The sequence below is a fragment of the Falco peregrinus genome, chromosome 15 (genome assembly GCF_023634155.1).
Source record: "Falco peregrinus isolate bFalPer1 chromosome 15, bFalPer1.pri, whole genome shotgun sequence".
NCBI classification, from domain to species: domain Eukaryota; kingdom Metazoa; phylum Chordata; class Aves; order Falconiformes; family Falconidae; genus Falco; species Falco peregrinus.
In genome coordinates this window covers 6049907-6072517 of record NC_073735.1, presented here as the reverse complement: position 1 = coordinate 6072517, position 22611 = coordinate 6049907, and the positions used below count along the sequence as shown (strand labels likewise).

General features: G+C 55.2%; 2 protein-coding genes across 7 annotated transcripts; one reads left to right on the top strand and one right to left on the bottom strand.

Moving 5' to 3' along the window:
• Positions 1–3802: 3802 nt before the first annotated feature.
• TMEM218 (transmembrane protein 218) lies at positions 3803–6925 on the top strand. 2 transcript variants are annotated; one of them, XR_008749904.1, is made up of 4 exons: positions 3803–3942; positions 4026–4128; positions 6366–6589; positions 6784–6925. XR_008749904.1 is itself a non-coding variant. In XM_055819387.1 (3 exons), exons 1-3 carry the CDS (start codon positions 3833–3835, stop codon positions 6498–6500), a joined length of 348 nt encoding a protein of 115 aa, XP_055675362.1. In that variant the 5' UTR covers positions 3803–3832; the 3' UTR covers positions 6501–6925. The 2 variants fall into 2 exon arrangements, 1 of the variants encoding a protein (XP_055675362.1); XM_055819387.1 differs by having other exon boundaries at positions 6366–6925.
• A 5130-nt stretch (positions 6926–12055) lies between these two features.
• SLC37A2 (solute carrier family 37 member 2) lies at positions 12056–22384 on the bottom strand. Of its 5 annotated transcripts, XM_055819384.1 has the most exons (20): positions 22267–22384; positions 19762–19843; positions 19579–19666; positions 19161–19239; positions 18839–18974; positions 18327–18403; positions 18065–18231; positions 17602–17639; positions 17182–17364; positions 16919–17009; positions 16778–16840; positions 16184–16269; positions 15242–15290; positions 14862–14935; positions 14302–14380; positions 14088–14185; positions 13676–13740; positions 13362–13410; positions 12800–12832; positions 12056–12322 (listed from the first exon to the last, which is right to left on the bottom strand). In XM_055819384.1, exons 1-18 carry the CDS (start codon positions 22323–22325, stop codon positions 13368–13370), a joined length of 1557 nt encoding a protein of 518 aa, XP_055675359.1. In that variant the 5' UTR covers positions 22326–22384; the 3' UTR covers positions 12056–12322; positions 12800–12832; positions 13362–13367. The 5 variants fall into 5 exon arrangements, with proteins under 5 accessions (XP_055675359.1, XP_055675360.1, XP_055675361.1 ...); XM_055819385.1 differs by lacking the exon at positions 12800–12832; XM_055819383.1 differs by lacking the exon at positions 12056–12322 and having other exon boundaries at positions 12330–13281.
• Between the last annotated feature and the right edge of the window lie 227 nt (positions 22385–22611).

Sequence of the window (22611 nt, the reverse complement as noted above, 5' to 3'; positions counted from 1 at the left end):
CATCCCCAGCTTAAGCTCCATATCTATCGGGCGTGAAATTAGTTCCAGCAAGCTGCAAATTTGCCGCTAATAAAAATATTTAGCAATTCGCTAGTCTTTAAATCAGGAGCAGAATATTTTCTTGCTTGCATCAACGCCTGTTTCTTTTTAATTCTAATATTTGAGCGTCGGGGAGCTCCAGCCATAAAACTGCAAGTTTTACGACTGCGCGAAGAGTTTTAAATCAATTCCCTCAGCACTTTCAATTCCGTCGCCGAGAGTTTGATCATTTAATATCATTTGATATTAGACCATGTTGGTAATTTTGGCCACTGGGATGAGCCGGGCATGGTGAATTTTCAGTTTTTAACCAAAAAAAGGCTATCTTGACCCAAACCTTCCCCGTTTCCAAGGGCTGTTCCTTGAGTGGCTTCTTACAACAAAAGAGCTTTGATCCATGTGATCCTGCCTTGCAGCCCTTGAAGGAAGGTGACCGCTCTGCCCTCCTGGGCCAAGCATTTAATTAGCCTCGGCACTAATTGCATCTCTCTGCCAAGTCCATTTTGTCCAATTCCAACATCAGGATCTTTTTCATGCCTTTGCCAAGAAACACCGCAGTCCCCTGATCTTTTCCTTAGGAAAAACCACCTGCAGTGACAAAGCATCTTTCAAACTATTCCTTGGCGGAATAGCATCTCACATCCTTTGGAGACCACCTGCATTATCAGTATAATCTATCTAATCTAATCTAATCTAATATAATATAAATAAATAAATATAAATATAATATAAAACCTTTGCATTGGGTTTTGCTGGGCTGCGAGCATCCAACAGACCTTTTAGCACGGCTTGTTGCAATAGGACAAGGGGCAATGGTTTTAAACTGAAAGAGGGTAGATTTAGCCTAGATATAAATAAGAATTTTTTTACAAGAATGGTGAAACACTGGAACATGTTGCCCAGAGATGTGGTAGGACGCCCCATCCCTGGAAACAGCCCAGGTCAGATTGGATGGGGCTCTGAGCAACCTGATCTGCTGAAAGATGTCCCTGCAGGAGGGCTGGACTAGGGGACCTTTAAAGGTCCCTTCCAACCCAAACTATCCTAAGATTCTATAACAGCATCCCGACGACTCTGCTTCTCCTTATTTAAAGCATGGTAATGCTCGAGAGCCTTGCCAGTAAAGGTTTTATGGTACCTAGGTTATTGACATCAAATACATTGGACCTGGAATTAATCCTTACCACATTGTTTGTCACCGGTTTGATGTGTCCTGTCCCCAGCACAAGGGTTTGGATGCAGATGCCACGTGGTGCAAATCAAAATTCTTGGAGAAACCTGGCTCTGCAATACCAGCAGACATCCCCGCACCAGCTGTTATCCTGGAAAAAAACAGCACAAATATTAAGTTTCTTGCAGGGTCATGCAATCATGGCAAACAATGCAAGAATCCTCTGATTTCTACGCCTTTCCTACTTTTTTAAATTCACATTTTATATTCAGCATTGCTTTTTTTTCCCCCCCTTTCTGGTTTTTTTTTTACAGGTGCAATGCAACTCTGACACAAGCAGTAAATGATATCAAATCCTTGGAGGTAAAAGCTGGAAAGCAAACTCATTTTAGGACAGCAATAAATTATTCTTTGGCCATAAAAATCCAATCTTTGCATTCAACTGACCAGCTGCCAGAGCAGTCCCGTAAGGCAAATCCCCACCAAGGCATTCCTGATGCTGGGGGGAGGCTGAGATAAAGAAGAGGTTGTTTAGGACGATGTGTTTTATTGCAGATGAGTTGAAGACATTTCTAAGGAAGGTTGTGCTTGGAAATATCACCCCGATGAGGCTGGTTTTCCCAGGTCCCTTCTCCCAATTCCTTAGCTGCAGATTTACAGTTTACCTCCATTGTGCTCAAAGAAACCCATAGCCCTGCTGCAATACCCTATGTGCCGTATAAATAAATTTTACAGGGATATTTTGGGCTGCTGGGCATCATTTCAACTCCAAATCTTAGCGCTTGAGTTACCATCAGCCCAACTGTGATGGATACAACAGATAGGATTAAAACCAACAAGCAGCATGACTAAAACCTGGCCGCTGGATGTGGTTGTCGGGGCATAGGTCAGATTTATTCTTTGTCCTCTGGCCAAATATCTGGGATGCGTGATGGTCCAGCAGTGGGTTCAATAGCTGGATGATTCAAGCCCTCTGCTGCAACCTCTCAAACTTGCTTAATGTTGTCGTTGCTGGCATCAAGAAACCACCAGGCAGCACTGAGATGAAGGAGATAATAAATAGTGAAAAGACCCGGTCGATAACAGGAGAGGGTTAAAGATGCCACTGTAAAAGCTGCGGATAAAAGGGAGAAGGGGAAATTCACTAAAAGAAAGGCCTCGTTTGCTGGTGAACAAAAATCAGCGCTTTTAGATGGAAAGCCAAAGGGTGGAAGAAGAAGCGCAGAAAGAGAAGGGTCCCTGTGAAAATGAGGCTGTGAAGAAGAAATTTGGGGTTTGATAAATTACTGGGGTCGAAAAATGCAAAGAAGCAGGAAAACAGAGAAAAGCAAAGAGAGAGTCTCAAACAACAGGAGCAAATTTATAATTTCCGATTGCCAACAGGAATAGGAAGCATGGGCAGTAACAGAAGACAAGGGCTGGGAAAATGATGCCTAAGACGGACATTGCCAATGTGGGGTTTGCAGAGGGAAAAAAAACCAACCACCCTCTCTGGTGGGATTAACGGCATGAGACAGTGCGGGAAGGAGTTTGCTGTCAAACATACGTTTTTAATATGTTGGCAGCTGGTTCCTACTAGATGCCAAGTAAAGGCAGGTGTCGGAGACAGTTTGCGCTCTGCTTGCCGAACTGGTTGATGTCACGCTGGCAACTTTGATTTCATCGCAGGAAAAGGCAGGTCGATGCCGCGCAGCATAATTAATCACTAGTTTATTCCTCCCATTGAAAGAAATGACAGAAAGAAAACAGCAGCTAAGTGACATTTTATGCAGTGAAAGTATCATCAGACTTCAAGTCATTGAGAGGAAAAACTGAATATATCAACATTTTTTTTTTTTTTTCAGGTTAACTGGTAGATAAGCCCTGAGTACTGGCATCAAGTCACCCATCAAACCACACTGGCCAGTCTGATGGGCAAGGAAGAGGATTTGAAAATGGGTTTAAAATGGAAGCCCCTCTTGTCTTGGTATTCAAATACGCTCAGTGCATTGACAAACCTGCTCGACTTGGTGTGGCAGCCCCCCGACCCCCACCATGGCTGTCCCACAGCCACGTAAGACCCTGCCATGGCCAGCCGCGTCTGCGTGCCTGTGTTAACCAAAGGGACCTGATGTCGGCCCTAAATATTTTGGGAACATGGGCAGATACCTTTCCAGGGTTTTGGGGGCTCGAGCAAGGTGCTCCCTGCAGCAGGGTGGGCAGGATCTTGCTGGCAGCTAGGGCCGGTGGTACAGCCTATACAACGAGCAACGCTGGGTTAATTAAGCACCGATCCGTTTGCAGCGGGAGCAGGGATAAGGGAAATCCCCGTTGCACCGGGACCACCTGCCAGAACCGGGATGGTGGACTCAGCCACGGGAAGGGCTGCGGCTGGAGGAGCGTTCGTGGAGTTACCGGCCGTCAGGAGGGCCAAGGCCAGGGCCCACGTGTACAGATTCCTGTGGCGCGCCCCTGCCTCTCGCGGCGCGGGAAAAGCCCTGCCGCCGCCCCCGCGCCCTGCCCCCGCCCCCGCGCCCTGCCCCGCAGCCAATGGGAAGCGACGACCGGAGGCGGGCGGCGCTGATTGGCTTGGCCACGGAGGCGCGGCGCGGTTGCTAGGCGGAAGCGGCCGTGGCGGGCGGCATGGCGGGCATGGAGCTGGGCGTTGGGCCGGGGGTGCTGGTGCTGCAGCTGCTCTGGGGGCTGGTGCTGTTGCTCTGCCTGGCGCTTTCCCGGGCGGCCGGGCGGGCCCGGTGAGCAGCGGGAAAGGGGGTGTGGAAGGTGCAGACCAGGCCGGCTTTGGTGCTGAGGCCGCTCCGCTCGCCTCTCCCCGCAGGCTCGCCGTGGTGCTGGTGACGCTTGGAGCCGCCGTTCTCAGCGCCGCGCTACTGCTCTTCCCCCGGGAGGACAAGGGTCCGCCCGCAGCCGTCGCCGATGAGGTGAGCCCACGCCGCGGCTTTGCGTAGCCAAGCGGGCCCGGGGATAGCGGGGCATTACCTCAGGGATGGGCCTTTATGTCAGAGGCGGCCCCCATGGGCGCCCCCAGGCCCTGGGGATGGGCCTTTACCTCAGGGATGCCCCAAGGTCGCCCCCAGGCCCAGGGCATGGCCCTTTACCTCAGGGATGGCCCCCCATGGGCACCTCAAGGCCTTGGGGATGGGCCTTTACCTCAGGGGTGGCCCTAAGGGTGCCCCTGGGCCCTGGGGATGGGTCTTTTCCTCAGGGGTGGCCCCCATGGGCACCCCCAGGCCCAGGGGATGGGCCTTTACCTCAGGGTAGGCCTTGGGGGTGGGCCTTTACCTTAGGGTGGCCCCCAAGGGCACCCCCAAGCCCTGGGGATGGCACTTTACCTCAGGGTGGGCCCTGGGGATGGGTCTTTTCCTCAGGGGTGGCCCCCATGGGCACCCCCAGGCCCAGGGGATGGGCCTTTACCTCAGGGTAGGCCTTGGGGGTGGGCCTTTACCTTAGGGGTGGCCCCCAAGGGCACCCCCAAGCCCTGGGGATGGCACTTTACCTCAGGGTGGGCCCTGGGGATGGGTCTTTTCCTCCGGGTGGGCCCCAGCAGCTGCCCTAGGTCCCAGGGATGGGCCTTTGCCTCGGGGATGGGCCTGTGCTTCCTTTTGAGTCTCCTGCGGCTCCATCTCTGGTGCAGGCTCCTGTTGGTGCAGGCTGTGTCGCTCATGGAACAAGTATCTATTTATCTCTTTAACCAAATCCCTTATTTACATGCTGTTGTACATGACCCGTGGGTTTTAGCTCCCATTCTCCCAGGCCCAGGCCCAAGGGGCTCTGTGCAGGAATCCCACTCCTATTTTTTTCCCTCCCAGCTCAGCCCTGAGCTCCAGCAGCTGCTGCTCCCCCTTTGCCACCCCCTTGCGCAGTTTAGTCCACAGCTCTCCATCTTCCATCGCACCCCGGAGCGTGCCGATAGCCATGTGGCAGGGAGCTTTGATAATTTCCCCTCTAATTCTGCAGCCTTTCGCTTTGCCCCAGCTCTGTTTTCTATTTTGAAGCCTAGTAACTGCTCTTCAGCTCTCTTGTAGGTTACTACCGTGCTCAAGCGTGGAGCCATCTGCATTTTTAGACAGCGCCTTGTCTATGTTGACAGGCACAGGGATCTACCCCAGTTCTGGGTCACATCAGGCTGCCTGAGCTGCCATCTTGAGCTCTCCCACAGCTCGTTGGGCTTTGAATACACAAAGTTTTGTGGCGTTTTAGGTGCCATTTCCTCTGTTCTATTATTAATGCACATTAATTATTGCTTTTCTAGATCTTGATCTGTGTAAATCCTTACTAAAGATACTTGTAAGTTTTTTTCTTTTCTCTGCCTTGCATGGGACCTGCTCGTGTAAAGGTTAGAAGCAAGATGAAGGGCAGCTGAGCGCGTGTTTGTGCCCGGGAGGCCGATGGAATGGGAAAGCGCTTGGTGGGGTTTTTTTTTTTGGATCTTCAATTGGACTGGACCTGCCCTGACTATCAATAATACATGACTTGGGTTTTCTGCACTGAAACTCTGCTAATTGGCTAATTAAAAAGTGAAACGTGCAGAAGGAGCCAACGCTTTGCTCACAAGAGACTCTTTCTGCAGCAACACCAAGGCTGAGCGTGTGCTAATGCAATTTATAAAACTGAGCTGGGGGTGAGCCAGGCTTTGGGGTAGTCTCAGGAGCAGAGGATGATTTCGTAACCAACCTTCTTGCAGCTGGCTTCTCATTGTGTCTTGTCTTGCCACTGTATCCTCTTTTTAAAAATCTTTTTTTTCTTTTTCTCCCCATTTCCCCTCTAAAAGGGAAGAATCGTTTGCAGTTCCTTGCAGCACTGGTAGGTTCGTGACTGGGGAGTGCTGCTGCAGGATCTGACTGACATTTCTTCCCTGTGTTCAGTACTGTGCTGCTCCTTTCCTCCACAGTAGCTTTCCCGCGAGTGACTTTTTTCAGAGAAAAGAGATTCTTTCAATCATTTGTCACACACCCCACTTCCAACAGGGAGCTCCTATGTCAGGAATGAAAAGCAAGTGGAGAAATCTGGGGGAACCCCAAAGCTTTTCCTCCTGGGGTGATCTTCTCTGACAGTACTCTTTTCCAGGACATTGGCATGCTCCTTCCAGGCTCCCGGAGCAGACCAAGGTGGTAACATGTTTTGTGGTCTTTTGGGTTTTTTTTTCCATTCTCTGCAGATCGTGGACACCTTCTTTATTGGCCGCTTCGTCCTCCTGGCCGTGATGAGCCTGGTCCTACTTGGGTGCCTGTTCCTGCTCCTGATTTACCACCTCATGGAGCCAGTGCATGCCAAGCCACTCCACAGCAGCTAGCGACAGCTGGAGACAGCAATCCCTGAAAGAGGAAATCCCAATTTCATGGAAAATAAACCAGGAAGGGAGACCAGGAGACTGTTCTGGAGGTGAATGTATCGTTTTTTCTGAGCTCAGAAAGAACCAGCAAAGCAAGTGAAGTGTGTCACTTGCATCCAGTGCTGTGTGTTTCATCTTGAAAAGCAGAATTTGAACTGAGCATGAGCACTCGCCTGACTCTCCAGGGGGGTTCAAGCCTCTGTAGACTGCAAAGGTGTTTTAACCTCTCTCTTCTCTTTTACAGGAGAGTTGAAATCCATGCACTTTGTACTACACTTCAGTGTAATGAACTGAACCGAGATGGTTTGTTATCGTTATCCACAAGAGATGGTTTGTTACCATGCCTTTTTCACCTTATTTTAATAAAACTCTCTGAGAAACCCTGACTCAGGCTTCATTTATTCTCCAGGAATGTCACCTTTTGCCACCCTTTGGTGCCAGTGTCTCTGAAAACTGCCTTTTTGCTGTGGCAGATGTGGGGTTTTTTTAGGAAATTCAGCCTGTGGTTGTGGATTGTTGGAAACGATCCTTTTGACTGGAAACCCGATGCTTTGGAGTGAGGAAAGAACAACATGCAAAATAATGCCCAAACAGGCAAATTAAAATCTCCCTTCTGCAAGAATGCAGAGGAAAGCCAGGTCTCATCTCTCCCTGCGCTAAACAATCCTGCCAGCCCACAAAAACCCCTCCTGCTTTTCAAAGCTCAAGCGTCTCCAGTGTGTGTTGCCACCTCGAGTTGTCATCCTGGGTGGGGAGTTGAAGGCTTATGGTTTCTGCTACCCTAAAACATTGAAGTGTTGCTCACGCTAGTGCAGATGTTTGGAGTTTGTAATAGACTCCACTACCTTTCCTTTTGTGGGGGAAAAACGCTTTTTATGTTTTCCAGCAGCAGTGACGGGGTCAAATCCCATTTCTCTCCCAATTTTGGCATTGAAACTGGGGGGAACAGCCCTGCTGAAGTGTAGCAGGGAGACTGAGCCAAGCTGTTGGCTGTCAGATACCTCCGTCTCGAGCCTGTGCTGCAAATCAATCTGTTGATAGCAGCTTGTGCTGTACTTAACTAGCAATAATTACTGCTTTGGCTGTCTTAGCCATCCCTCAGTAGAGATGATTTCTTGCGTGAAGTCTCACAAGGCTTTTAGATTTCTTGCAGGAGAAAAGCATTTTGGTGGCCCGGAGTATCGTGTGACTGGTTTTGGAGCAGGGAAGGAGCCGTCACCATCTATGCTGTGCTGGGGAGAGGTTCCCACAGGTGCCTCGCAGTAGCTGGGTGAGGTGAGTTATGCTAGAGCTCGTGTTTTCCAACCCTGGAGGGATGGAGCTGCTCAGCATTTCACGGCTGAGTGGCCAGTGGGTATTGCTGTGAGGATAAAGCCGAGCGCGAGCCAGTGCCGCAGCCCTGAGTTGTGTTTGGAGGCAATATAGCCAAAAACCTGAGGGCAAGAAACACAGCTCTCATAGAGATATTTCCCCCCCACCCCCACCCGTTTTTAGAGATTCTTTTTCTTTTGGCTTTTTTTTTTTTTTTTTTTTTTTCATTTTGAACTGAAGATGGTGAATGGTAAATAAAAGAACCGGCCAGCTTCTCCCAGCCCTGTCCTGACAGTTGTCAGTCACAAAATATTAACATCAGGACATGCAAGATTAATAAGGCAGAGCGAGCGGGCTCGGAGATGACACTTCCCCTGCAGAAAATGCCCCAGGACACAGGAGCCCTAACTCAACCAGCTAAAAATGTGTAAGTACATTTCAAAAAAAGGGCAGAGGAGAGGTGTCTACTTCTGAGCTGGGTAAATGCTCAATCCCTTCCCATCCTGGAGCCTATGTCCAAGGGAGTTGAACTATCGTGTTAAGGAACACGCCGAGCATTTATGCAACACAAGCGCATCGGGTCTCTTGGTGATTTCGAAGTTATGCCTGAAACAAAATTCATATTTAATTCATCATCTTAATAACATTTATGAACACGAAGCTAGTCTCACAGCTCGCTCCGGCTCCATGGCTGCCGTGTCTTTATTCCCCGTGCTTGGTGTGCCGCGGTGGCAAACGGTGCCAGCCGGAGATGGCAGCGCCTTGCCAGGCTTCCAGTCCGACAAATGGGGAAACCGCAGCAAAAGCGGCTGGCGCACTAAAAAAAAAAAAAATCAACCCTAAAAGCAGGAATGTGAAGCTTTTTCCAGTTTCGCACCATAAATACACCCAAGATATTTGCTGTTTCTGTTGGCTTAATCTGGTTGTAACTGAAATGAGTCAAAAGGCTCGTGGTGCCGGGGATGTTTTGGGGAGAGCGGAACGCGATGCTGCAGGAGGAGGCCATTTCAGCGCTCTCCCAGAAACCCTGTTAATTGGGAAAAGAGCCCCCCCCCGGGACACTCTGAGCTCCATCCTCATCCCTCGCCACCCTCGGCAGCGGGGAACGACCGGCTGGATGAACTCAACATGAGCTCTCTCTGTGTATTTATTTATTCTGGGCAATCCTGCTCCTCCCCGTGCAGGGGCTTTCCAGACAGTTCCTGTTTATTTTTGGGAAAGGAAAGACCGCATCAATGAATCGGTATGAGCTGTAGCTGCTTTCCAACCAGCCCCAAATGGAGATTTTTTGCTGCCATCCCCCACCCAAACCTTCAGCTCCTGGAGGATAACCTTTCGCCAGCACATCCACCTCCATCTAGCACCCTGATTATTTTCTTTTGCAATTAATGTGCAGCAGGAGGGCGGGTTTGGCTTAAATCCCAATCTCTCAGTTGCTGGCAAAGGTGTTGGGAGCTCGGGAGGTGTTATAGCCAAGGAGCCCTGCTCCACCCTAGCTTTCTCCCAAAACTGCGAGCAAATGATCCTCCATTTCCTCTTGCAGGGTGGGAGCGCCGGGTGCTCCGTGTCCTGAGGTGCCAGCCCCATGCAGGCGAAAAATCCTGCTAAATCCCAGCGAGAGAAACCTGTCATGCCAGAAGGGATGTTTACACAAGATTCTGCCTGCATCAGGAGGAGGGCGGCCAAGCTGCTTTCAGGTCAGGTGGGAGAACAGCCCTTGTCCCTGCTAAATTCCCTGCCTGGCTCATTAGAAACGTGCAGGGATGCTCCCGCACTGGGATGCTGGTACCCAGCTCGCCAGAGGCTCGAGCGACCTGAGGGCAGCCGGTCCCTCCTGCCCGAGGCTGGGTGGCGAGCAGTGCCGGAGCAGGGATGGAGGGAGTGCAGGCGTCTGCAGGAGAAACTCCTCTCCTTGATTTAAGGTCCTTCAATGACTGCAATTCCTCACGCCTCATGCTGCGTTCTGCCGGCACTTAATTACCCTCACTGGTAAAAGCTGGCCTCTTATTTCCACCTTGACTTTGCTGACTTCAGCTTCCCTGCTGTTGAATCCCACTTTGCCTTTGGCTGCTAATTAAAAAGCCCTTCAGCGTTTGCCGGCTGCTCCTTGCATAGGTAATTACGGACCGTGACCCAGCCACCTCTTCACCTTCCCAGCAGCCCGGTGGACCGATAGCATTCCTCCAAAAAGACATGCGACCCCTCCCCAGGCCAGCTCCTGGCAAAGCTGGGCTGAAACGGTATCGCTGCAGTGGGGGCCGTGGTGTCACCTATAGATCTGTGTTCACCAAACGGCTCCTAATGAGCTCGTTTCAGGCACGACGTGGTTTTTTCCCCATCCGCAGGACAGCAGCGGCCACGCGTTCATGCTCTCCTGTGATGCTGTGGGGCGGGGGCTCGTGGCGGGGGGAAAAGCAGCAGCCCCCGCTCCTGCAGAGGAGGAACGAGACGAGGTGAGTCTTACAGACTTCTACCAAAAAAACTCAGCTCAGTTTAAACAGTCCTTTGGCTGGGGCAAACCCAGGGGATCCCCCCCCCCCCCGCTTTCCTGCCCACCCCTCAGTCTCAAAAATCTCGTGGAGATCTGGGGTTTTCTTTGGCATTTGGCTCTTTTTTTTTTTTTTTTTTTTTTTTTTTAAAGTTTGAAACTGCTGCGGGCTGTCTGCCCTTTCTCCTCGCTCCCAGCAGTGCAGCCAAGGCTGCTCAGACTTTCCAAACACGAGTGGGACACAGCCCAGACCTAAATTTGTCCCGGAAAAACTATGAGCAGCTTCAGCAGGAGGTGGTGGGGGGCGCAAGGAAGAAAAGGGGGAAAAAAAACCACCAAAGAGCCCCCAACCAACTTGCTTGTGCAACACCCCTGTGTGTGTGTCAGGGCTTGTGGGATCTTTTGCTTGGAAATGTGTTCTGCTGGCATCGTGGAGCCTTGTGCTGTCTGTCAGAGGCCCCGTGTGCCAGGAGCCGCGCAGCCTGCGGATGCAACGTCACAGACCCCATCCCGACACCTCTTCCTACGGCTCCATCGCCGTTTGCCCCAGGGAGGGCGTTATTTTCCTGGGAGAAAGGGTAACTGGGGATTTTGCTTTTCTCTGCCTGCCCCATCATTTTCCTGCTTTCTCCCCCAGGGACCTGCAGGCAACTGGCAAGTTTCCAAGCCCCATCGAGCATCCCTCCTGTCAGCGTGGAGGGGACTGAAGGCTGTCATCATCCAGCCACCAGCCACCTCCAACATGCAGCTGCCACTCTCCAGCTTCCCTGTCCCCTTGTCCCGCTCCATCGCCTTCCAGGGAGCTGATCCAACTGGCCAGCAAGTTTTTTTTTTGTTTTTTTTTTTTTTTTCTTTTTTTCCCCTTTGCTGATGAAATCAGCACTTAATAAAACCACATCAGGCCCAGATGTTTTCTCCTCGGGTTAAGATCCAAGGAGGTGAAGTCAATTAGAGTTCAGATTTATACTGGGCATAAACACAGCCCCTGGCCCCTGGTACTGCTCTCCCCGGGGCGGAGAGCCGGAGCCGGCCCGGGTGCAATCCCTGGATGGCGAGCAGGCTGGGAAACACACCCCGCAGCTCGTCAACGCCCCGTGCGCCCCAGCGCCTCGCACATCAAAGTCGGGGCCCCTGCCGTCAGCACACAGCTGGCTGCACAGCTGGCCCCAGCCTTAATCAAGTGATGCTGCCGGGGCCTCCGAGACCCAACTCTTCCCCGGGGAGCCTGCGTGGCTGACAGGCCAGCGGCGCCAGTTGAACCTCCTGGGGGCTCCTAATTACGCGGCATCTAACGAAGACCATCAGCTGGACCCGGAGCGGCCACAGTGTGTGAGCAGCTGGTTGCTGTGGGGGCTGATACACGGCTGCGGGTTCTCCTTTTGCAGCTAAATGGTATGAATTAGGAAATATAATAATTGGGAAGAATGCTGTTTGGGTTTGGTTTTTTGCAGCAGGATGAGACGAGGAGTAAAACCAGCCTAATTTGGGCTCAGTGGAAAGCCTGGGGATGCTCATTACTTAAAAGAATTGGTGCTTTGGTGGTGAGGCAGTGTTTTAAGTGCTTCGGCACCCTCCTCCTGACCAGTATTGTGAAATACCAAGTGCCAGGATGGGGCAGGCTCAGGAGCAAGAGGCTGCCCGTGGACAAAAGCAAGGAGAGGGGTGCGATCACCACCCCTGGCCGAGCCCCACCAGGAAGTGGCATGGAGTAGCAACACCGGTTTTGCATGTTTTTATTAATAAAATGGCCAAGGGCAAAGAATCAGCCCAGAAAACCGGTCAGTGGGGGCCCTTGGACTGCTCCTGGCCGCTGCCTCCCTCCGAAGCAAACCCACGCTGGCAGTGCGAGCCCGCGGGGCCGAGCCTGAGCCGTGCCTTGGCTCTGCCCAGGCGAACCCATTCCCGGCGTGCCCCGGCCCCTCTCCTCCCTCCGGGCCTCTCGGCTCGGGGCGGCTCGCGGGGGGCACCTCAAAACTCCTTAAACCTGCAAAGGAGAGAAGCGAGGGGCTGAGCGCGGCAGGCGGCGGTCAGAGGTGTCAGGGTGGGTGATGGTGCTGCGATGGGTGATGGTGCCGCAGCGCTGCCGGAGCGATGGAAAGGGAAGCGTCTCTGCTGGAAAAGCTCAGCCCCATCTGCACCACAAGCCCAGAGGGGAAGCAGGCGCCAAGAGGAGAACTGGCCACCAGTTTTGGTCTGGTCAAAGCTGAAATATCACCCAAGATACCCCCAGCCTTTGCGCCTCCTCTTTGCAAGCTGCTGAGGAGACAACGCATTCCCAAAGCTCCATTCCCCAAACCAGCTGCTTCCCCAGCACAAAACAGCCAGATTTTTGGTGTATACGGCGGCAGGATGGTGCCAACCCAGCCAGGACAGTCCTTGCCCCAACCAGCCCCGGCACAAGAGAGCGGAGCCCCACAGCCCTCCGCGGGCGGCTGGGGAAGGAGGTTTGGGCTGCACTTACCGCAGCGCAAGGCCCAGACTATTGTTCTTTCACCTGCAAACACAAGACATAAAGGACCAAACGTTCGCGGGAGGTCTGGCACCCCCACCACCGGGACTGCCTGTGGCCCCTCACCCCTCAGCGCTCGCAGGGGAGGGGACTTCGGTGCGATGTGAGTCAGGCCAGTGCTGATTTGGAGATTATTTATACCCTCACTGCAGTGATTTGGCCGTGGATTTGATTAGTGAGCCCAGACTCTGTGTTAATCAAGCTCATTAGCACAGGGGGCAAGTCAGCCTATAAATTTGGCCATTTTAGGTGCATTAATCAATGCCAATCGATTGGGTATCTGGGCTAGCATCTCGTGAGTCAGCTGAAGGCAAGGATGCGCCGCCCACCCGCCCGTCCACACTCTTCCTCGGCCATTGCAATTTCATCCTTTGATTCCCAAGCTTGATCTCAGCCTTTACATTTTCACTGGAGAGGCTGTGTCTAGGCTGAGCCTGCCAAGCGAAACTCGAAATCAGGGCGAATCAGGCTTGCATTTGCATTTAATCCTTGGGGCTCAAGCAGAGATACTCACACTGAGCTACTTCCCATCCAGCACTGACTCTGTGAGCTGCACGCTAGAGCTACAAAGATACAAGGATGGCGTCTTTAGCACCAAGGGAGTTTCTCGAGGCTCAGGTGGCTAAAATGCCCTGGGTGCTGCCCTGGCTCGAGGTGGAAATGTCTCCAGTGAGACGTCAGGCAGCCGGCCTCGCGACGCCTGACGTGATGCCCGTGCAGTGATGCAGCAGTGACAGCAAGGGATAACACATGTCTTTCCAGAGCAGCATCGATGCCGTGTTTTGGCACTGTGGGACCAGAGGCCACCCTGGGATGGTACGTACGTACCCTCTCTTCCTCACCATGTAGCCACACCACCCACGGACTTCTTTGACCACCACACGAGTGAGGAGCTGCAGAGGGAAAGAGGGGGGGGTATCCTTGTGGGGCTGACGGGTCTGCAGCCACCGGAGACTGCAAAGCCATCAGCCCCAGCGTGAGCATTTCCACCACCAGGAGGGAAATTTTAAGGCTTTTGCAAGGGAAGAGCGCGTGAGCTACAACCATGAACAGAGGAGGTCATTGGAAAAAGCCAAATGAATGGAGGCAAAGGTCTGGAGAGCATACGGGGCTTTGCAATATGCCCAGTACCTGGCTGTTCCCAGGGACCATCCCTGCCCTCCAGGGGCGAGCGGGCAGCTAAAAGGGAGCCCTTGAATATCCAGGGGAGCAAAACAAGTCCCAGCGAGGAGCAACCTACCAGGCAAGCCAAGACATCGGCTGCTATAAGCATGTAGAAGACGTTATTCCAGCCCGTGGGAGAGATGATTCCTGCGAGCAGCGGCCCCAGCGCAGCACCTGTGAGGGGACATGAGCCACATTAGGTGATGCCCTGTTTGGGGGGGGGAGAGGGGACCAGGACCCCCCCCAGCACAGGGGGAAATCAGCGCTCTGCATCCCCCAGGCATACATACCTATGGATCCTGTGCCATCAATGATGGCCGTGACAGTGGAAAGGGCTTTGGCATTGCCTTTGAGAGACTCGTGGGTTCCCTGCAGGGATGGAGGAGTAAAATATCAAAAAGAAAAACAACCTCGGGGGCCACAGCTGGCAAGTCCTAGTGTGAGGCCGTTCACACCCCGGGCGGCAATTCCCATGTATCAGACCCAGCTGTGGGCAAAAAGATCCGAACTCGGACGCTGCCCGCAGCCAAACCCCGGTAAAACCTGGATCGCCAACAGCGAGCAGCCATCCCAGGTTTCCCAGCAAATTTTCCCACTCTGTGCTCCGAGGGAGGTGCAGCAGGGCTGAAGTAGAGTCACACAGCCAAGGTAATGGGACAAAAGGCTGTGTTTAAAGGAGGGTGTGAACCGCAGCACGAGGTGTGAGAGCCCTGCCCTTCTCCGCTGGGCTCCAGAGGCATTGGGAAACAGCTAAAATGCAGAAATGGAAGCAAACATCCCTCTGGGAAGAAAGGGAGCCGCTTGTGGGTGTGCAAGAGCGGCGTGCCAGGGTCTGAGGTGTGCCTCTTACCAAATCTGCCGAAACTGCTGTCGTGATGAGAGCATAGGGTCCGTTCACCAGGGCACCGCAGACTATCAGCATCGCTGTGAGGAACATGCCAGCCGCCGAGATACCCAGGAAGAGATTAAATCTTTTAAGTGCAAGGAACAGCAGGACGTTGGGGCCATCATCCCCGGCCCCTGTGTGGCCATTGCTGTTCCACACATCCACCTCCCGTCCATCTCTGTTTTCCCCCAGACATCCCACCCCGCGGGCAGCAAAGACTCATCCAGCGCCACCCTCTCCCAGATCCTGGACCGGGAGCTCAGCTCCAGAGGAGAAATAAAGGCAAGTGAGTCCGCAGCGTGTCCCACCGCCCCTTCAGCGACAGGCGCTGGGGAGCTCCTTACCTATCGACGTGCCGATGCCGTTCTGGCCGATGTGGTTATACAGGAACAGCTGGAAAAGAGACACGAGATTAACCAGTCATGGTTATTCCAGCTGTTTTCCCAAGCGTTTTCCTTGCAGCAGCACCCTGGGGACAGGATGGAGAAGGTGGGGACTTGAATTATCACGGGCGCCAAGCTTGGCAGGCTCCTGCCGCTACGCAGCGTCGGGACAGGAGAGCCCCAGCCGGGATGGGGAGCTGAGCGTGCCCTTGGCTCTGCGTCCCGCCGTCTGCCTGCCAGATGAAATACCTGGCAGCCGGCGAACAGAGGTGCTGCCGCGATTTATGGCCCAGCGAGGCTCACACGCCTCCTCGCCGGCTGAAGGCAGACGGGAACTCGCCTGCCGGCACTGCAGGGGGACGGGGAGGTGACGCAGCCCCTCTGCTTTTCAGCATGCGCCAGCCTCTTCGGAGGGGAGAGGCTCACAAGCCAGCGCCAGCCAGGCTTGGATTACAGCTAATTAGCTGCCTTTTTGTGGCGGCAAAGCCAAACGAGCGCCTTGCAGGTGCTCGGGAAGGACGGCCCAGCCAAGCGCCGGTGGAGCATGAGGCCATCGGCACGGGGGCTTTTGGGATGCAAAGCAAAGGGACCAAGCTGGACCAGCTCAGTGGAACCCCCAAGGCTTTAAGACAGAGCAGGGCTATGGCAGGATGGAGGGGAAAAAAACCATAGTGGGGTTTCTTTTTAGCTGTCAAAGACTCTACAATCCCCTCCCAGCCCCCCGATCTGCACATCCACCCTGGGAACATCTGGGCACGTGGATCGATCCCCCAGCTCTCATCTCGGCCGAGCGCGTGACCAGCTTATCCCGGGTGCTTGGGAAGAAGAAGGCAGCCGTGACTCAAAGGAGCTGGAGGAGAGGAAACCCTCGTGACTGAGGTTTTTCCCTATGTGACAACGCACCATGGGAGCAGCGACGATGAGCATCACGCAGCACGTGGTGGCTCTGCCGCCGGTGTAGTCAGAGATGAGGCCAGCAAAGATCCCCCCTGCAAGAAGAAGTCGCAGGTGTCAGTCACGCCACCATGCAGCAGCAAAGCTTTGCCCTAGCTGAGCCCAAAATCCAATGGGAAGCTGCACCGTGGTGCTCTTTCATCCCCCAACTTTTGAGCAAAATGCCCCCAAGGCTAAATATAATAATATCAGAGTGAAGAGCTTTGATTTATCCCTACCACTTTCTCACTGCAGATGGTTTCCCTACACTTGCATGCAGCTCTGCTCTCCTCCACGCTTGTAAAATGTATTATTAATCTAAGAAAAAGGAGAGCCTGAGCAAGCGAGACCCGAGGAAAGGTGTTGTGATGGTCACGTGGATGGCAAAATAAAAGCAAGGGGGTTTTGCTGCCTACTGAGTGCTATGAATGCCGAGTAAACCTCACCATGGTGCTCCAGGGAAAAGGATTGTGCTACCTACCTGTGGAGGGGATTTTCAGTCAAGGCCAGGATTGTCCCCAAATCAATCCCGATCCACCCCCTCTGCCCAGGTATGTGACAAACCTAAAATGCCCCCAGCGTCGAAGAGGGTGGACAGGTCCCCAGCTTCCTTGGCACCAAAATGAGCTGCGAGGGAGAGAAGAGGGGTGAGGAGATGCTCCCCTGGGCAGGCTTGCTCCTGCCTCACCACCCCCAAAAACTCACCCACGTTCACGATGTAGAGGGGCAGCCAGTACAGGAAGGTGTAGCTCACCAGCTTGGCAAAGAGCAGGCAAAGGGAGAACTCCACCACACCCTGGGAGGAAAGGAGAAGACATCAGAGCCTCCTCCTCCTCCCAGCTTCCTCCAGAGGGTGGGTTTTCCCCCCAGTTTTCTGCCCTGTGGGCACCCCACTGATGGGGTGAGCTGCCCTGGTTTTGCTCTTTCCTCCATCCCCATCACGATGCCAGAGGCATCCTGCGACTCACGGGTATCCGGAGCGCCCCGAGGAAGCTGATGGCTTCGGGCTCCTCAGCTGGCTCCTTGGGGCTGTCGGAGCACTCCGCAGTGCTCTGGCCGGAGATGCTCAGTGGCCCCTCGTTGGACGTGACCGCTTCGGGATCCTTCGCATTGGTGGTCACTCCTCCAGCATCCTCCTCGTTGGAGGCCATCTAAAAGCAAGCCAAGATCAGGAGACGTGGCTCTCATTGCTGGAAGGAGCTGAAACATCCAGTTTGCTGCCAGAATGTGACCCGGGGGATGCTTACACCAGAATAGCAACGAGCATCCTCTGTGACAACTGAACATCGCTCTGATTTCTGATGTTATGACCTGATGCCCTGGTTGTTTCACTGTAAAGAGCGACCACCCCACCCAGGACAAGCTCACTGGAAATCGATTCAACTCACATGATGCAGAGGTGGACTGCAGCCAACGTCCTCGGGATCTGCAGGGAGAAAGGAGATCCCGTGAGAGCCTGGACCAGCCCTGGTCCACCTGCTCTCCCTCCAGCATCTGACACTGCAGAGGAGAAACGTGGGGCTGGGAACCCCCAGAGCTGGGCAGCATCTCCAGGTACTCGCTTCCCAGCAGTGAAAACCCCCAGTAAAATCCCAAAGGGCTTCCCAAATGTTTCTAAGAAAGACAGGCTGAGAGGAGCAACCAGCACAGGGGCTGAGCCTGCCTGGATGACCCCAAAGGATGCTGAGCATCCCCGTGGTGGTCATGGTCCACATCCCTGCTTGCCACAAGCTGGCAGTCAGTATTTGGGGTTGCCAAAGACACTTGGAGACGAGTAAGGTGAAAAATTGTGGCCCTGCTGATATCAGTGTGACACCAGTCACCTGCGGTGCCCCAGATGATGCCACTCACACTCCACCAGGAAGAAGAAGCAGACGATGCCCACGGCGGCGATGATGATGCCGGGCACGATGAAGGACAGGCCCCAGGCAGACGAAACCCAAACGCCAGCGATGAGTGACCCTAAGATGTTGCCGACGGATGTGTGGGAGTTCCAGATGCCCATGATCAAACCTCTCCTGGAGGGGACAGAGCCAGGGTCAGTATCGCCAGGGCGGCTGCCGGGGCTGGCAGGGACCAGGACCGGGGTGGGACATGCCGGAGAAACACTCACTTTCCTTTCCCAAACCAGTTTCCGACGCATGCCACGACGGAGGGCCAGCCCGTCGTCTGCACCAGCCCGTTGCAGACCTGGCAAGAGACAGGCAGCACCACGCGGTGCCGTCGGGCACCTGGCACGGCATGGACTCGATCCACACAGCCCCCCATGCCATTTTGGGCTCAAAAATAGCCACCCCCATCCCAAAACTGTCAAGAAAACACCCAGTTTGGGTTGGTTTTTTTTCCTGCTGGGGCAATCTGGAGCCATTCGGATCCTTCCCGTGGCTAAATTGGGAGCGGCTGGTGTTGCCAAACCACCTGCCCGCCCTGCTTATCGGGACAGGCACACTCGGTGGTTTCGGCACCCACGCCACGTGCAACCAGGTTTTGCAGGGAGTGGAAATGCCTTGCATTCCCCTGCTCGGGAACTGGGCCACTCTTGTCCCCAAAAGCCACCAAAAAACCCCCTGGATGAGGCCATAGTGGTAAAATCCAGAGCCAGAGCATCCTCCAGCGCGGACGCACCTGCACGAGGATGAAGTACCAGAGGACGTGGATGTCCCAGAAGTAGCCGAGACCAAAGAGTGCAGTGAAGAGCCCACTCAGCACCATCCCCCCCGACAGGTAGTAGCGCAGGGGGAGGCGCTCCCCGAAAATGCCACTGGGGAGAGAGGGAAGAGCGCAGCCAGGAGCTGTCACGGGTGATGCCACCAACGTGTGTTACCGCACTGAGCTAGTGCCTGAATCCCAAGTGGATCCCAGTGCCCAGCTCCTTTCCCATTAGCATTCCTGGTAAACTGGTGCATACTGGTGTGTGGAGGGAAAGGGTTGCAAAGGACTTGGGTACCTGATAAACATCCCGATGGCATAGGCCACCAGGAAGGCATTATCCAGCGCCCCAAAAAGCTCCTTGTAGTTGTCCCCATCTGGAAAAGAAATATGGGGGCCACGTCAGCCTGACCCCCGTCTTCGTCCCCTGTCCCCAAAACCCTCCTTCCCGGGGGGCGGCTCTCGGAGCATGGCCGGGTGCCATCGGCATTGGGACCCGCTCCCATCCCAGCCCCGGTTTCACCACCCGCTGCTGCCCTTTGGCCCGGGAGCACCGGGCAGAGGCGTGCCACTTAATTACCTCCGGCTGCCTAACGAGCAGCCGGCCCCCTGCCAAAATCTCTGGCCACGACCTGGCTAAGGGCATGGGGGGGAGCCCATCTCTGCTGCCATGGGGGTCAGTTTTGGGGTGATGGGGGGGGGGGGCTTAGCCTTACCGAAGGGTGCCCAGCTGCACCACGTGGTGCTGTTGGAGTCATTGCGGGGGTTCGGACCCAAGGCTGAGCAATTGGGGTGCAGCTGGCTCTGCGGGGGGAGGGAAGGGGTGAAAGCGGGATGCTCAAGGACCCCCCCGTGTCCTCTCTCCCCGCAGGTGTGGGGGGTGCGAGGCTGGAGCTAACCTTGACGATGCTGATGGGTTTTCGGGAGAGGTGGTAGCTGGTGTAGCAGAGGAAGGTCAGCACCAGCGTCAGTCCCCGATAGCTGCAGGATAAAGCCAGTAGAGAGGTCAGGGGTAGGGGGGCAAGGATGGGGACGGGGTGGGGGGGCCTGTCACCATCCCAGCCAGCAAAGCCCAGCCTGGCAGGGATGTCTCGGCTATCTCCAGCCTCAGCGATAGCTGTGCTCTTCTTTCCCCAACCCCAAAATTCATGCTTCTTGAAGAAAACTATCAGGTAAAGGCGGCGAGAGCCACCGCCGTGCCAGGTTGAAGCCACTCCGGATGCAGATGTGACTTTAGGATGCACACATGCAGCTCCGGTGCCATTTAACCTGTGGGGGGTCTGAGAAACACATGGGAAAAGGGGAAAAATGGGGTCGTTTCTGCTTGTTTCCCCAACAAAATATTCCCTCAGCACCAAACGGGGACTCTGCTGCCGGACCGGTGAGCTGAACCGGCTCAGGCAAGCCTGTAGGGAGGCGACCACGCACATTCCTCGCCAAAAATTGCTAAGGATGTGGCTTAAAAAGATCAGCTGAGCTTTGGGGAGAGTGCTCATCAGCATTTCCCCTTCCCCAAGCAGCTGTCCCAGCAAACCGGGGGGTGAGCAAGCACCTTCCCGGCGTCACAGTGGAAACAGGGCACCAGATCGCAGCTGATTCATCATCATTCCCATTGCTGATTATTAAGACAAACTGGGAAAAAAAAAACAACTGGGGGTGGGTGGGGTGGAAAAGGGTCTGGGCTCAGGGATGGGCATGCTGCTGCCAGGAAAGCTGATGGATAAAGCCTGGAGAATCCAAAATAAGATGCAGCGTCCTCCAGAGCGGGATGAACATCTCCAAGGGGTCTCATCCTGCATTTAGGGAGGGTTTTGCAGAGGGTTTTACGATAGTGCAGTGGATTTGAGTGGTCAGGGGCAGCTGCGGCACCGAGAAGTGTCACGGGTTACTGAAGTTTAGAAGAAAAAAAAAAACCATTGTGGGTTGGTTGGTTTTTTTTCAGTTTTAACCCAGCCTACCCCTCTTCTCCTCTTCACAGTTTCGATTTACTAAACAGCAGCAAGTACAGGCACCCTGCAAATCCAGGGCAGCTTCAAGACTGCACAGCAGCTGAAAAATTGCTGGTTCCCACTCCCAAAAAATAAACAAACCCCACCAAAATCACCGCTGCTGGCTGCAGGGCTGACCAGAGGGGAGCAGAGAGGCCACAGCGAGGAAGGGGAAGAGAAACTCCATGTGCGGTACCCGACTGGGCCGAATGCTTGGGGTTGGTTTTTTTTTTTTTACCCCATGTGTTCTGGCAGGGAAAATTACTGCTGATGGAAAAGCACGGGGGTTGTTTGGCAACAGGCTTTCAAAAAATAAATACATTAAATAAAATCAAACCAGCAGCGAGCTTGTCACCTCGCTGAAAAGGAGGGGAACCAGCGTTATCTCCGTGTTGGCCACATCCCACCGAAATTTGAAGGCAAGGGCCTGGCACATGCGGGAGGTACAGTTTGAGGCTCAGCGCGTGCTGCTGCCCATCTCGGGGTCCCCGCGCATCCCCCTGCCCAGCCCCGCAGTGGCTGCGTGGGGCTCGGTGCCCTCTGGCCCTGCGAGGGGGGCTCCAGCTCCGGGCCATGCCCAGCCCCCAGGATCGCTGCCCGTGCTGCACCGGGTCCCATCTCAGGGAGGACCCAGAGCCCAAGGGGCGATGCTTGTCCCCGGGCGAGTGGCCACTGGTCCAGGGCCAGTCCCCATTCTGGTGCTGGTCCCTGGGCAAGTGACCCCCCGCCCAGTGTTGGTTCCTTGGGGCAAGGGAACCCTGCTCCAGTGCTGGTCCCCACCCCAGTGCCAGTCCCTGGGTCCGGGGCACATCCCAGTGTCAGTCCCGGGGCAAGTGACCCCAGTGCTGAGCCAGTCCCCAGCCCGGTGCCTGTCCCTGGGTCTAGGGCACATCCTGGTGCTGGTCCCCGGGTGAATGACCCCAGTGCAGAGCCGGTCCCCACCCCAGGGCTGGTCCCCATCCCGCTGCTGGTCTAGTCCAGGGCTGGTTCCCGGGCAAGTGACCCCGGCGCACAGCCGGTCCCCATCCCCGTGCCGGTCCCCATCCCCGTGCCGGTCCCCGGGCGACTGACCCCGGGGCAGAGCTTGCCCCCATCCCTGTGCCGGTCCCCTGGTCCAGAGCCAGTTCCTATCCCGGTGCCCGTCCCCATCCCGGTGCCGCTGCCCGCACCCCGGTGCCTGCCCCCCATCGCCGGGTCCCGGTGCCCCCAGCCCGGTGCCTGTCCCCAAGCGCGGTGCCCCGGTACCCCAGGTCCGGTGCCCCGGTGCCCCCAGCCCGGTGCCCGTCCCCAGGCGCGGTGCCCCGGTACCCCAAGTCCGGTGCCCCCAGCCCGGTGCCGGCCCCCTCCCGGTGCCCCGGTACCCCCATCCCAGTGCCTGCCCCCATCCCGGTGCTCCGCCGCCCCCCTCCCGCTCACCGGCTGTCCCGGGGGAGGGCGCGGAGCAGGCGGACGCCGGGGGCGAGCGCTGCCCTCATGACGGGCGGCGGAGCTGCCGCTGCCCCCGCGGCTCCTTTTCACCGCCCCGCGGGGCCGCTGCTCCCCGCCCCGGCCCGGTCCCGCCCCGGCCCGGCCCTGCCCGCCTCCCCCGGCCCCGGGGGGCGACACCGGGGCGGCCCCCAGCCCCCGACCGCGGGGAGCGGCTCCCGATCCGCCTGGAAAGAGGGAAACATGAAGCCTGGGACACACACACACACAGGGGCCGCGGGGCTCTGGGATGTTCCCCAGATGCTGCTTTATCCAGCGGAAAATGCTGGGATTCAT